The sequence below is a fragment of the Myotis myotis genome, unplaced genomic scaffold, assembly GCF_014108235.1.
Source record: "Myotis myotis isolate mMyoMyo1 unplaced genomic scaffold, mMyoMyo1.p scaffold_m19_p_1, whole genome shotgun sequence".
NCBI classification, from domain to species: Eukaryota; Metazoa; Chordata; class Mammalia; order Chiroptera; family Vespertilionidae; genus Myotis; species Myotis myotis.
Window position 1 is genome coordinate 65,382,888 of NW_023416313.1, and position 14,900 is coordinate 65,397,787.

At 41.4% G+C, this 14,900-nt stretch overlaps 1 protein-coding gene across 2 annotated transcripts in view; it reads right to left on the reverse strand.

Moving 5' to 3' along the window:
- The window catches only part of UNC5C (unc-5 netrin receptor C), a 372,686-nt gene that overhangs the window by 67,387 nt on the left and 290,399 nt on the right, over positions 1–14,900 (reverse strand). For both annotated transcript variants that reach the window (XM_036340067.1, XM_036340076.1), the window contains exons 5-7: positions 7,396–7,576; positions 6,002–6,169; positions 3,582–3,746 (exon numbers count right to left, since the gene is read on the reverse strand). In XM_036340067.1, coding sequence (XP_036195960.1) covers positions 3,582–3,746; positions 6,002–6,169; positions 7,396–7,576 — 514 coding nt within the window. The remainder of the gene's footprint in view (positions 1–3,581; positions 3,747–6,001; positions 6,170–7,395; positions 7,577–14,900) is intronic.

Here is a 14,900-nt window from a genome sequence, read left to right on the forward strand (position 1 = left end):
CTCTCTCTCCATATATATATATATATATATATATATATATATATATATATATATATATATATATATATAGAATGGCTTGCTGTTTGCTTCTGCTGGTATCCCAGAAGTTTTACCAAATATGTAAATTACACATCTTTTATTTTTGGCCCCCTGTACTTAGACTCCATTCCAAAGCTGGGTGTAGGACTGTGGTTTTACTATAGGTTTTATTTATTTTTCTTTTCGCTGCCATGAATTTTCCTGTGGCTTCCCTAGGTTGGTGGGTAAATATTTTTTAGTTATTTTTCATGGAAGGAGCTGCCATTTATGAAACCCAGCTTTATGCAGGGTTCTTGCTTTCAACTCCTGGCCTCAGGCTCTTGCAAATTCAGGGCTTCTGCCTCTGTGCCAAAACTGAAACCCTCACTCCCAACCCCACATCCATGTCCAATGAGGATATATCTTCCATCCTACAGCCATGTTCAAGGCCCCTCTTGGTTATTCCCGGGTCTACTCAGAACATTACTTCTCTAGCTTTTAGTTCCTGCTTCATTTCTAGCACTTGAGGAATCCCCTGTCTTTCTCTTGAACTTGATATTCTCTCTCTCTCTCTCTCTCTCTCTCTCTCTCTCTCTCTCTCTCTCTCCCTCCCTCTCTCTCTCCCCCCCTCCATTTCTCTTTCTCTCCTTCCCTCCCTCCCTTTCTCCCACCCAACCTCCCTCCCTCCCTCCAACACATACACATATGCACATACACCATATGTATGTAAGTCTTTTAGGTTTTAATATGTTATCCAAGATTTCTACATATCTGAGTAAAAGGTGTTTGTAAGTTTATAATATGGGAGATAAATAAGAAAGCAATGCGTCTGAATACAACTGTTTTGAACAAATTAGTGAATAAGCATTGACAGTGATATTTTCCATATATTCTACATTGTATTGCTTTTGACTACCACTTTGGCTTTTAAAATATACTACACTACGTTACCTAGGTAACTCTGAACTCTACTGACATCCACTATGAATTCTGAATTTGCCCTACCCAGCAGCTTATCTATATTTGACAATTTCAAGTGAAGTCAGAGGTTGTATTGCGCACTTGGCTCCATGGTAAATAGGCTAGCTTTATTTTGAGATAATATTGCAATTCTGATGAAGAACTATTTATTCATGCACTGAAGACACTAATTCTCCTAAAGTAAATAAACATTAAATGATAATTCCTAACCGTCAATTGCAACTCTCTGTCTGTCTTTTCTACTCCCATACTTTTTCTTAATACAGGCCTGTCCTTCTTACAAGCTTAGTACTTTCACTATGAGAAAACCTTTTGTTTTCCAAAAGAAAGGCGAAGAGCAATAATAATTCTTTGCAAGAATTTGGCAACAATATTATGTCAGAAACACCCAGTTTACTGGTAAACAGAAACTATTGCTTTCACTGTAAAATATTATAATTACACAGTGCAGCAATATTTCTGTGCTTTTTATCAGGGAGGAAATCAATAATATAGACTACAGTTCTCTGTTGCACTAGAATAGACATAGAAGGCAGATGAAAAAGAGTTTATTGACTTAATGGGGGCTGTTACTATAGCAAAGCAAAACTGTAAAAGAAAATAGATTTTTAACTGATTTTAATCCAAACACCCAAATGTTTCAGTCTAATAAGAGATTTGATAAAAAAATAAACAGAAACAAACAACACCAACCAAAAAACTCTCTTGTAGCTTCATTCCCTTTCCGTATTTACATACACACTTCATGCCATCATTATTGGCAAGTATCCAATCATAAGAAAAAATCCCATTAATGCTGGAAGAAATAAGCTAGGCATTAAGGGAATGCTATGTCTGAAAGTATTAATTAGAATATCTCATGTTTGTATCTGAAAAATGTCATAATTTAGAATGTGCCATTTTGTGTAACTAATAAAAGGCCCAGTGTTCTGTCTTGCGGCTTTGTATTCCTTGTTAAATAGGTTGCTTTGGGAAATTTTAAATATGCACAGTGGAAGCAGCAGGCAATTAAATCACCCAGAGTTGAAATATAATATTGAGACAGGGAGAGAGGGAGGAAAGAAGAAGTGAGGGAGAGGGAGAGGGAGAGGGAGAGGGAGAGGGAGAGGGAGAGGGAGAGGGAGAGGGAGAGGGAGAGAGAGAGAGAGAGAGAGAGAGAGAGAGAGAGAAACAACCTCAAATTTTGCTGTGTTTGATCACATGAATCAGTTTGTCAAATACTAAAGAAAGAATAATATATCATTAAAATGCTAAAAGAAGAACTCGTGTGACATATGTTTTTACTTTAATCCTCACTCAAACCATGCCTAGAGGAACAAACCCTGCATGTCTGGATAATGGTTAGTAAAACAGCTGTGTTACTTCCATGCTGCATTTTGGGTACAAACTTAGTGAGATGCAGTCCCCAAATCATAACCAGAAGCTGTGCTTTTTACACATAGCAGCAGCCCACTTTCAAAGAATGTAACCTACCGTGGACAGAGAAATAAAAGGCCTATTGGATTTTTATTCTGTGTCAGCAACATAATTACATATTTACTAGTATTTTAAGTAAGGTTTCTTTTTAAAAGGTCCCTGTGTGTATCGATTCTGGAAGGTAAACAGAATATCATAAAAATGGTAAAAATAAATTATTTTATTCATAAAAACTTCTATACAGATATATTTGGTTGTTTTGATTCTGTAAGCAATTTGTAATGTATTCTAAGAAATGTCAACATTTGCCTTTCATTAGTTTAAGATATAAAGATATCACATTGTTTGATCTATTCCTCTGTATAGGTGTACATGCAGAACAAATCTTAGTATCTTAATTCATGGTCATGAAAGGGGTGGTAAATTTTGTATATCTAAAGGCTCCTTAATAAAAAGGTAAGACTTTGTAGGTATGGAAATCAAACAACCATCTCATTAAGAAAACCTAAGGAATGAAGCCATGAGAAATGGTGACAATTTAGCTTAAAGCACCCATTGTATTCGTAAGCCAACCTTCTATGCCTATTTTAAAATTGATGTTTTATTAACATTGTTTCCTTTCAAAAAACATAATTTCTAACAAAACCCAGCATTTTCAAGGAGCTGTGAAGATGTTCCCATTAAGTATGTATAAATCGGTAAATCTACCTGCAGAAATGTTTCCTGTCATATATATATATATATATATATATATATATATATATATATATATATATATATATCATATCCAAGGGACCTTAGTTCAGTCACAGCCGTGGATTAGGAATAAATAGCTTGTGTGTTGGACGCCATGTGACTGTGAGGAGTTAGGGTGCCCTTGGTGCACTCTCACAAAACTGAGTAGTGGTCCTGGGTCTGGAAAGAATGGCAGTCCCTGCATGGAAATGTGAGCAAATCACACTCTGTCACTTGTCAACTGGGCACAGTTATTCCCTTTGGTTCCTGGGAGTCTACCTTTTCCAATTTGGGGAGATAACTAGTGTATTGGTATATTATTGAAGTTTTTGTTGTTGAAATAATTTTTCATTTCTCATATTTCCTGCCAATAATTCCAAGTGGTTAAATCTCACATCTCCCCGGTGTGTCCTTGGCTGACACAGACTTACTCTGCATGCAGAGCCCATCAGTGCAGTTCTTGGATTGCAAGACCAGGCCATCGCAGTCCTTGCCTCCGTTCTTGGGGGCGGGCGCCGTGCACTCCCTCCTGCGCCAGTGCGTGCACTCCGTCCCACAAGTAGACCACTTGCTCCAGGAGGTCCACCTGCCATCCACTGCCACAGAGAAAACCCAGCGTCAGGCCAAAGGGACAGGAGCTTTGAGGGCAGAGGGGAGCTGAGCCCAAGTATACAGCAAACACACAAGCTGAAGAAAATGCCCCCGTGGCGTACTGGATCTCTCTCAGCTGCAGAAGTGGACCATGCTCTGCGCACACCGCTGGGCTCTGTGAGCTCTCCTGTGAGCTGTGTGACTGCTTCCTCAGGGACACCCAAGGGAGGCTTAAAGGGACACACAGGACCAGAATTGCCACCAAAGCTGTATAAAAGTAAGTCATGGTGGTGCCTCTTTCTCTATCAAATGGTAAACTTCTGGATTTTGTGTTGAAAATTAGGGGGCTTCTTTTTGGACCCCAAATTCCTTTATGCATAGTGTCATATGAGGGGTACAGTTAACTTATGTGGGAGAAATGGTTGGTTGAGTTGGGAAGAAATCTACCTGTGTACCCACTCTTCCATCCATTCATCTATCCATCCATGTATCATGCATCAATATCTATCTATCTATCTATCTATCTATCTATCTATCTATCTATCATCTATCGATGTCCTATATGCCTCTTTTATTTTTTCATCTGGGCTAATTGATTCTCTTGAGATCTTCAATGCTTTCTTAAAAAGACAATTTTCCATTTATTATTTGATGATTCCTGTCCATTATTTTATGATGTATACATTTCTATTTTTATTAAAAATATATGTAGTCATTTTTAATTTTCTGCCGTGATTCGGTAATTTAGAATTGACTCACTTTCTTCCTATTTTTGGTGGCTGGCTTGGCAGTAATTTCAATGATAATGAGCAGAGATATCTCTATTTTAAAAACAATTTCCATTCATAAGTTTAAAAATATGTAGTAAATGTATTGAACATCTAATATACATAGCATCTTATACCTGCATATTGATAGAAATTATATCAATTTTAATAGTTTATGATATGATTTTACATTCAAATTGTGTAAATATATTATGCATATGTATAGAGACATAAACATGCCCACATGAAAAAATGATGAAAGCATTAATACTTTAATGGTACAGAGCTGCCTATATAAACAGCTCCCAGCTATCTGAAGAAAAGGCGTTTGCTTTGACCTAGAGCCTTAGCTCCCAGACCATTCCAAATTACACACACACACATTTCTACTTCGCTCAAAAAGCTCAGTGCATTTTTAACTGTGGGCGTCAACATGTAGGTAAAATATTTAAGAGTACAAGATAGAATCCTGAAATTGTAAACCTAGCTGGGTGTCAAAATTTGTCCCATAAATAAAAGCTCTCAAAGGGTAGGTTACTATTTTGATATTTGGAAATCAACACAGGAACATAAAATATAGATTATGTTTTTATTTCAGTTCACTTCTTCAGCCCATCTCTCAGAAAGTTTGTACTAAAGGATAAACCAAACAAAAACCAGGCAAAATAAAGGGAAGTAAAAAAGACTGTATTGAAACAATGAAATTGACAATATAATAGCTACCTCGATGGCGTGCACTAAATTTATGGTTTATTTCAAAATAACTCTAGCTAAACTTTTCAACTTATTGATTAGAGCTTAGGGAGTTTTGGTTTTAGTGGGTGTTAACTTCAGTTACCTGGGGATAAGAGCAGGTGACAATATAAAATAGCACAGAGAGATGCAATCTGGGCATAGGTACTACTGCACATAACTCACAAAACAGGTGGCCAACCTGTACAGATAATAAAGTGCTGACTGCGTTGTATTTTCAAAATCCATTAGCTCATGTGTCTCAAAGCTTAGACTTCCTTTTCATTCAGTCCAAATGTTTTATTTGCTCTTGCCCAGAAACTGACACCAAATATCAAATATTTCCGTCTAAACATTATCTGGGTTTTAGTTCCAATTAGTTCCCATGGCTTTCTGGAGATCAAGGGTTTTTTGTTTTTTTTTTCCTTTCTAAAATGTGTGGCTTTCAGTGGTGCTCAAATCTCTTGAATTGCAGAACCTGCAATCTTGGCTCCAGCAGTTCTGTTTAGTAATAGAGAGGGATTCTGTTGACGCGTGTTTAATCTCCTGTTTTATATGATTTTTCATGGCTCGGTAATAAAGTTAAGTACTCTTTTGGGGGAAAATATTTGATTTCCCAGCAATGTAAGCATCGAATGGGATGATGCATTTAAATAATGTTTATGGCACATGCTGGTCAAGGAGAAGGCTTTGTGTAGACCCCTTAAATGCATCTCTGGGATGGGAGGAGACAGTTGGAACGAGAGCGCTAGTTTATTTACCTGGGCACAATGTGGTACAGGCTATTTTCTGCACGCTCTGCCCTTCGCAGAAGGCACCACCGTTGAGGGGTGCTGGGTTGGTGCAGGTCCTCGTGCGCTTCTGAAACCCCCGTCCACAGCGGCTATTACACACAGACCACTCTGTCCAGGTGGACCAGCCACCGTTTACTGGGAGGAGGTAAAGAATAACATGTGGGTTACATGTTTGTGCACGCACACACAGACGCACAAACCACACACCACACATCGACACAAACTTATTCCCCAAGGGATCATAAAAATATCTAAAATTCAAAGCTAGAAGAGACCATGGACTTCATATCATTCAAAGTTTCATCACAGAGTCAAAGAATCTAAGCACAGAGATTAAAAAAAAAACAAAAACAAAAATGAATTACCAATGTTTACTCACCTGCCCAGAAAAGAAAATAGGATTGTGTTCTCCTTTCCTTGGCTATTGTTCTTTTTAAAACAAAATACATCCCCTTACCTAGTCAAGCTCTAAAAACTACTTTTGACGGCTTATCTCAAATAATAAATGTTCACATCCTTATGCCAAGGCTGTAAGTGGATCTGAAACATGGGAGCTGAATAAGATCATTCCGTCTTGTCTTAATACCAGATGATTGATTACTTTTCTTTAGCATATATAAACTGTGCAACCTTTTAAGGATTTTCGTCAGTTTCATTAAGGAACCATTGAACCTGGTCAAAAAAATAAAATCTTATATTGCTGGATTTTTTTACTAATTGAGTAGCCATTTGACTGAATTGGCGATTAGTTGATGTAATTGAAATGAACACCTATTTTGTATATGAGAGCTAATTATGGTGTTTGATGGAGATGTCACCATAGATGAGATTGTGAAGCCCTCGCTCTTACACTCTGCTCATTACTTACCTCGGAGATCTTACTCTGGAAAACACTCCTCACTATGAATCCCTTGATGGAGCATGTAAAGCAAGTTCCAGGAAGCTCAAGTTGCTCTGAGGTGTAGGGGGACATGTCAGTGCCAGTTTACCTGGGGTTTTGCAATCACTGGACTGAGCCAAGGTTCACAGAAGAGGCAACAGACTGCTTTAAGCATCCTCTCTCCAAATTCGCTCTGTATCCCGGTGGCCCAGGGCAGGGAGAGAGGAAGGCTCAGGAAAGCAGCTGGCACGTAGGCAGATTTCCTTCATTTTCTCATAAACTGACTGACAAAGGACTAGGAATTTCCAAGACCAGTCTTCCCATGAGCATCAGGGAAGCAGTGACACCTCACTGTCCACATGAGCAGCAGGAAGAGACCAGCCATGAGGATTGCCAAGGGGCCGCTCATCTGATGTTTTAAAATCAAAATGACACCTGCACTTCGACATGAACTAGACTGAGACCCCAAAAGCTCACTCACCATAGACAATGACAGTTGCTGTGGTGCTTTTCCTCTTGGCAACAATGTTTTTGGCGACACATGTATAGTTTGCGGTATCTGAGAGGCGGGCCTGCTTGATGATGAGGTTGTGATCAATAGTAATATAAAAATTCCGATCTTCAACTGGGTCAATTATGTCTTCATTTTTCAACCATTCCACCTAAAGAGGCACAAGAGAAATAGATAATTTCCCCGTATGTATCCCCAGATGGCTGCCTGTCCTAACTTGGGTTTTGCAACATGTATAACATTGCTCTGAGCTCTGAACTTCTGCAAACAGAGAGGAAGTAACTTTGGGAGGTCATGTGAAGTATCGCTCACCTGCCAGGCATGCTGTTTCTGTCTGTGCTGCGGTATTCTCAAATGTCAATGAACCCACGGGGAAATGCAGTGTTCAAATTGTTTTCACTTTGCCCTGCAGGCAGGAACAGGGAAGGTGCCTCTGCCAAGTTCCGAACCCAATCAAAGATAATAGGCTACGCATTTCCAACTGAACTCACACCTTTTGCTATTTGATTTGTTTACTTGTGGCCACCGACCTGCAGCTTTTCCGGGGGGGGGGGGGGGGGGAGTGTAAGAACGACGTGTAAAGCTCGAGAGCAGCTCCCACATGTCGCTCTAATAAAAGAACATTTGGATGATTTCCGCGTAGCCCTTGCTGAAACATATGGACTAGATTTCCCTGAAAATGCATTCACTTTAAAATGCTGTAAACACATACTTGGAGATGCATCTGAGCCAAAATAGTTGAGGGGGGAGGAGTGGGGGGAAAGATTTTCTACCAACTCTCAATATAATTCAAATAGCAGGGAAGTCATACCCAAATCTCTCCCTTTGTGTATCACTAGCAGCAAATCTTTGGCTTAAGGTTTGCTTCTGGGGAAACCTGATGGCAGACACGACTGTCCAAAACTAGTACACTGATCAATTTTCTATGCAATTAATACCAACTGAGCAACCGAGATGTTATCTCTGCAGAATGAAAAGAGGGAGATGCATGTGTATAAGCGGCCCTATGAGGGAGAAACCATTTCTTGTCCTGTAAATCGCTTCTTTTCCCACCCCTCTCCCTCATGCACAGGTTTTTCCATAAAGGAAAACAACATTGATATTTACCACATTTCAACGTCCCTTTAGCATTAGTGCGCATGTGAATGCAGGTAACCTTCAGGGGTAGGGAGTCAACAGTGTTGCCATTTTCAAAATCTTAAGCAGCTTCTCTAGCACCACAGGCGGTCTGGAAATTAATCTCTCAGTCTGTCAGTGGGCTTGACAATGCAAAGCTCTAAATTAAATCTAACCCCGGGACTCTAAGATAATGCTCCTCTAATCCACAGAAGAGAGGCCACAATTTAAAGAGAAAAACAAAAACCAACAACAATTCTGAAAAAAAATGTGAGAAAGTAGATACAAGCAACTATTTGTAATAATGTACATTTTGAAGTAGGTAACCATTCTTGGTATTGATAGTAATGGATGTGAGAATGAGAACAGAACCCATTAAAACAGTGGAGCTTTAAAACATGCCTTTTGCCCTCACATACTGACTGCACGTTCAGTCAGGGCCATCCTTGGAGATGCGTATTTGATCAGATGCTCATACTCACTTGACCTGGATGTCCTCACCTTTGGCCTGTGTGTGTGGTAATGTGATCCTGCTAGAAGTGCAAGGGGAAGGTAGCAAAAGTCACAGTGTCAGAAATCGACTTGACAGTCACTGAAAGCTGACATGGACATCTTAATCTAATCATTACCTAGCTTATCTATGCATTTTAGGACCTATACCTGCGACTGTGTTCTAAAGAGCAGCCATCAGGCTCCTCGGCATTTTGCCTGGAAGTGCCTAGGGGTTCCCCGCTCCACCACACTTCCCTCCCCAATTTCCCCCTCCACAATGTAGTACAGAGTGTGGAAAAAGCCTTAGGAAATTGGCTAATCCCAGTTGGAATCTGAGCTGTTACTCTCCAGAGTTCTCCTTGCAGGGTTACGCTGAAACTATCTCCTTGGGCCTTCATCTGAATGCACATTTTTTTTCTGGTATTCTCCTTTTCTCTCCTGCTTGCTCCACCTCTGAGGCGCTCCTGGAAGCGCACCCATAAAAACCACTTGCATTCAGCTCTAGCCGGTTTGGCTCAGTGGATAGAGTGTCAGCCTGTGGACTGAAGGGTCCCAGGTTCGATTCCAGCCAAGGGCACATGCCTGGGTTGCTGCTCGATTCCCACTGGGGGGTGTGCAGAAGGCAGCCAATCAATGATAATCTCTCATCATTGATGTTTCTATCTCTCTCCTTCTCTCTTCCTCTCTGAAATCAATAAAGAAATATTTTGAAAAAACTTAAAAATTAAAAAAACAAACAAACAAACAAAACCACTTTCATTCAAACCTTTGCCTCATGATTTGCTTCTGGAGAACCTGCCCTAAGTCTTGACTATTCAAAACCATGGTTTCTTCTATGCATGTAATATCCATTAACAACAGTATCATTATCCTGGTCAGAAACGACATCAAGAATCCCAAGGCATATTGCGAGCCACTTTTTATTTGAAGAGTTTATTACATGGAGGAAAGAGCGCAATTGGAATAGTTGACAAGAGATTTAAAAAGACGTACATGATTATTGGGTATATGGCCTTTACTCTTTTATACAGTACATGGCTGCCTTTTCCTTTCTTACCAACCTTGGAGAGGGGATTATGGCCTGAGCCCTGAGGACCCCTGAGGAGCCCCAGTATTGCTGGGGGGCACTGTCCTCCTGCCTGAACTCTGACTTTAACCAGAGTGGCTCCTCTTTGATCTGTTTTCCACACTGGCTCATTTGTATGCCTTTGTCTGAAGAAACGAAGGGTTGTACTGCTAGAAAATACCTGTAGAAATGAAGAGGGGAGCCCAGGACTTTTCCAGCTCCGAATAAGACCCTCCCTCTCTGTTCTGCACATCGCAATACTCCCAGTCATGCCACATGTCCTGCTTTGAGGCCACCATCTGCACGAGGAGCTCAGGACCAGTCTACAGGTCATCACTCCCCCCTGTACTAAACCCTCATCCTGTCTACACATCCCCATCGCCCCTCCTCCCAAACCCTCAAAGCCTTTCCATCCGGCCTTGGAGTAGTAAAATCCTCCCAAATTTCCATTTCTTTTCAGATCGTTTTCTTCACTTTCCTCTCACTGAAAACCACTCTCTCCATGATGCTACTGTTCTTCTGGACTCAACTCAAATGTGGGATGTTCCCCAAATCAACACACCACTGCGCCCGCGGCTCCCGTGGGTGTCCTCCTGCTTCTGGTCGGGCCAAACACCTTTGCTCTACATCTCATACCATCAGATTATGTCACCCAATTCCCATATTTCTGTAGTCATCTACGTACCTCTGGGTTCACAGTCATTTTATCCAGCACAACTTCTGTCATAATTTCTGATTATTTTAATAACCAAAAGATTACATTTCCAACATCTTGGCCCCTCAGTTCCATAACCCTCCCTCCGGTGATGACCTTGACGGCTAAGTCAACTACACTCACAGTCACATGTTCCAGGACAGAGGTGGTCAACTCTGACTTCACTGCAGAATAATGTGGAGGGCATGTACAATACATCAATTCTAAATCCAACCCAGAGAAACTCTGATTCACTGGTCAAGACTAATTGAACAAGAGTATTTTTCAAACTCCCCAGGGGGCTATGGTTTGCTGCGAGGGTTGAGGAATACTACACTGGACCGTTGCCTTTCAAGTGAGATCGTGAACCAACAATATCTATGTTACCTGGAAATTTGATAGAAATGCATAATCCCAGGCTCTGTCCCCCTAGACCTGTGGTTGGCAAACTGCGGCTCGCGAGCCACATGCGGCTCTTTGGCCCCTTGAGTGTGGCTCTTCCACAAAATACCATGTGCGGGCACACACATACACTGCAATTGAAATTTCGTGGCCCATGCACAGAAGTCGGTTTTCTGCCTGGGCGAGTCTATTTTGAAGAAGTACTGGTGATATTTGGCTCTGTTGACTAATGAGTTTGCTGACCACTGCCCTAGACTTACTGAATCAAAATGCAAATCATAATATCACCAGGGGATTTATATGCACATTAAAGTGTGAGCAGAACTGGCCTAGCTCTTGTCTTTACCAGTAATTGCAAACCTTCCTAAACCAGTTCCAATATTCTCTCATCACCATTTTCTGTCTTTCCTGCTTCTTCTCTGTAGGACTCCTATTTTAACAAACCCGCACCAGAACCCACAAGCTATTGAACTTACCAACTTTATCTCTCACCCTCTCATGGTCCCTATTCCTTTTTGTCAAGTGTAAATTTCTGACTTTTCCTACAATCCCTTGAATTATACCCTCAAGTCTCTCATTCCTTTTTCACTGCATGGTGCTCACTTGCTCACTCTTCCCTACACCACTGTTTATCCTGGCAGTGAAAAATGACTGTGGGCGTATCTTAAAGTCATGATAACAGAACTCAAGTGGGCCCTTAATTCTGCCAAAAACAACCACACTCTATTTCCATTTTCTGTTCACCGTCCTGCACTCCTAGACAGCTATTTCACACCTCCTCTCACCTTAAACACTGCTTCCCCCTGGATCATCACTTTCAGCTGATGACCAAGTTTCCACACTGCTGAGAACACTGACAATCACATCTTCCGAAGCTCCGCCATCTGCCTGCCCACCTCGATTCTGCACAGTCTGTCTTGTTACTGGGTCAGCTCTCTGTGCTCCCGTCACCTCGCATGTGTACTCTGAATCCCATTGCCTTCTCTTATTCAAGGGGGAGCCCAGCAATTCTCTTCTCTCTCTTTCTTAAATCACTCATTTCCCCTCTCCACTGAATCATTTCCATTAGCATTCAGACATGCAGTTATTTTCACAATGCAAAACAGAGTCACTCCCACTCATTTCTGCCTCTATTGCCCCCGCATTTTCCTGCTCACCTCACAAAATGCCTTGGAAGAGTTGTTTGTATTCACTCTCTCCAATTCCTTTCCTCTTCACTGCTACTGCACCTACTCTAATCCGCCTCCACCATTTCACAGAGCTGCTCTTTTCAAGGCATCAATTACTTTCACTGCGTTAGACGTGCTGGTGAGGGCTCCCTGCTCTCCTTACTTGGCTCAGCAGCAGTGTTTGACCTGGTTGGTCCGTCTCTCCTCACTTGCTTTCCCTGGACATGGCACTTTCCCGGTGTCTGTCCTACCTCATCCCATCCCCCATGGCTTTCTTGAGCTGAGGACTGTTCCCTGAGTGGACTCCATCCTTGGAGTCCTTGCACTAGAACTTGGACCTCTTCTTTTTTCTATTTTCTATCCATATTCACTTCCTTGATGAACTCATTCAGTCCCATGCAGATGACTTCTAAATTTATCTCTATCCAGTTTGTTTTATAAGTAGAAAGAGTAGACTCTAAAGTAATGATAAAAACCATGGTATAGTAAGTACACAAACCAGTAACAATTGTTTATTATCATTATCAAGCCGTACGTGCTGTACAGAATTGTATGTGCTATACTTTTATACAATGGGCAGCGCAGTGGGTTTGTTTACACCAGCATCATCACAAACACCTGAGTAATGCATTGCACTAGAACAGTATGATGGCTGGGGTGTCATTAGATGATAGGAATTATAATCTTCTGGGGTCCATATGTGGGGTCCATGGTTGACCTAAATGTGGTGATGTGGCGCATGACGGTACTCCCTCCCTGTCTCTCTTCTCTTTAGCATGTCAGCTCCTTTGGTGGCCCTTATGTACATCAGGGGGTGCTTTTGCCTTGGTGGTTCGAGTTTGCTGGTGTGCATGCCTGGAATAGTCATAACCCACGATTTGCTCCCTTTCCTCCTTCAGGTCTTTATTCAGATGTCACCTCAGCAAGTCACTTCCTGATCAACCTTTAAAACAGCAACATCTCCCTCTGCCTATGCCCCCAATTTCTCCCCCTCTTTTCCTTAATTTTCTCCATAGCACTTTTCATTCACCTTCTCATATAGTCTATATTTAATTTTTTTATTATTGTCTCTTCCACCAGAATTTAAGCTCCACAAATGTTAGTCTGTGTTTTTTGTCCTCATCTGAGGATATGTTTAGAGAAAGGAAGGGAGGGAGGGAGGGAGAGAGAGATTAAAGAGACGAGAAGAAAAGTGAAAGGAACATTGATCAGTTGCCTCCTGTATGTGCCCTGACTGAGAATCAAACCCACAACCTTTTGATGTAGGAGACAATGCTCCAACCAATTGAGCTACCTGGCAAGGACTTGGTCTGTTTTTGATCATGGTTATATCCCTGAGGCCTGGAACTGGCATATAGTAGGTGCTTAATTAGTGTCTCTGAATGTATGAACAACAAGACATGTAGTGGGATCAAGTCTGTTTAAGCACATGCATTTTTAGGTCTCTATCAACTTGGTACTTTAACTGTCAAAATTAATATTAAACATATTTTAAACACCCTTTCTCACTGAGTTCTGCTTCAGATTAAGGACACACATCTCCACTGCCTGAAGAAAATTCCTATAGAGCTGGCCTGAATTCCAAGTGGACTCATTGGAGAAATCCCGAGGAAGAGGAAGGCCTCTATCGTTATGCTGGGAAAACCCCCATGTTTCTCTGCCATTTATAAATCTAAAGTTATAAATGTGTAGCTAAGATGTCTTTGAAAGCACATAGACCACATGATACCTATGTGCTTGCTGGGGGGAAAAGGTGTTTGAGTCATTATTACAGAATTTCACATCGTAAACGCAGAACCTAGGTGCTCATAGTAAACCTGAGCCTACAACACAGCTTCCTAAGAATTTTAATTTTCAACAAAGAGTTAGGCATATTGTGATTTCAATTATATTCCACAAATACTGAATACCTACTATGTGTCAGGCATTGTGTCAAGCTCAGGGAGACAAAGGAACTAATCAGATACGTGCTTGCTTTGTGGAGCTCAGGGTAAGAAGACAAAGCTATACACAGTGTGATAGAGAAACCACACACACATGTGCCGGGTGAAAGTAAACTGAGGTTCAAGTAATGTGGGGAGAGCAGGGAATGTCTGAACTACTTTTGGAGGGGTGAAATTAAGCTTACTGTGAAGGCAAAGAGGACAGTGGAGGATGAGAAGGATGTGCGAGGAAGAGGACAAAGCAGGTTCTCCGGCACAAGCGTGGAGCATCTTGGGAGTCTGGGCCCTGGACAGTTGGGTGTTAACTGCTGTCAGGGGGAGCGGAGCAAGGGTGAAGTTGCTTTCAGGAAATCATTCCAGGGGCTCCAACGCCCTTTGCACATCTGGTCTGTAACTATAGTTGCTGCAACCCAATAAAGCTTTTAAAGTGAGGAAGCATAATGACACTGACTTAAAAGGTATTGGTTTAGGGGGCAATGTGGAGTAGAAAGGAAAGCTGGAGACCAGTTCTAGACTCTTGTCATAGTCCTGAGACCAGGAAGAGAGAATTAAGGATGTAGTGAGAAGGCTCCGATAAAGAACGAGTTCAGAAT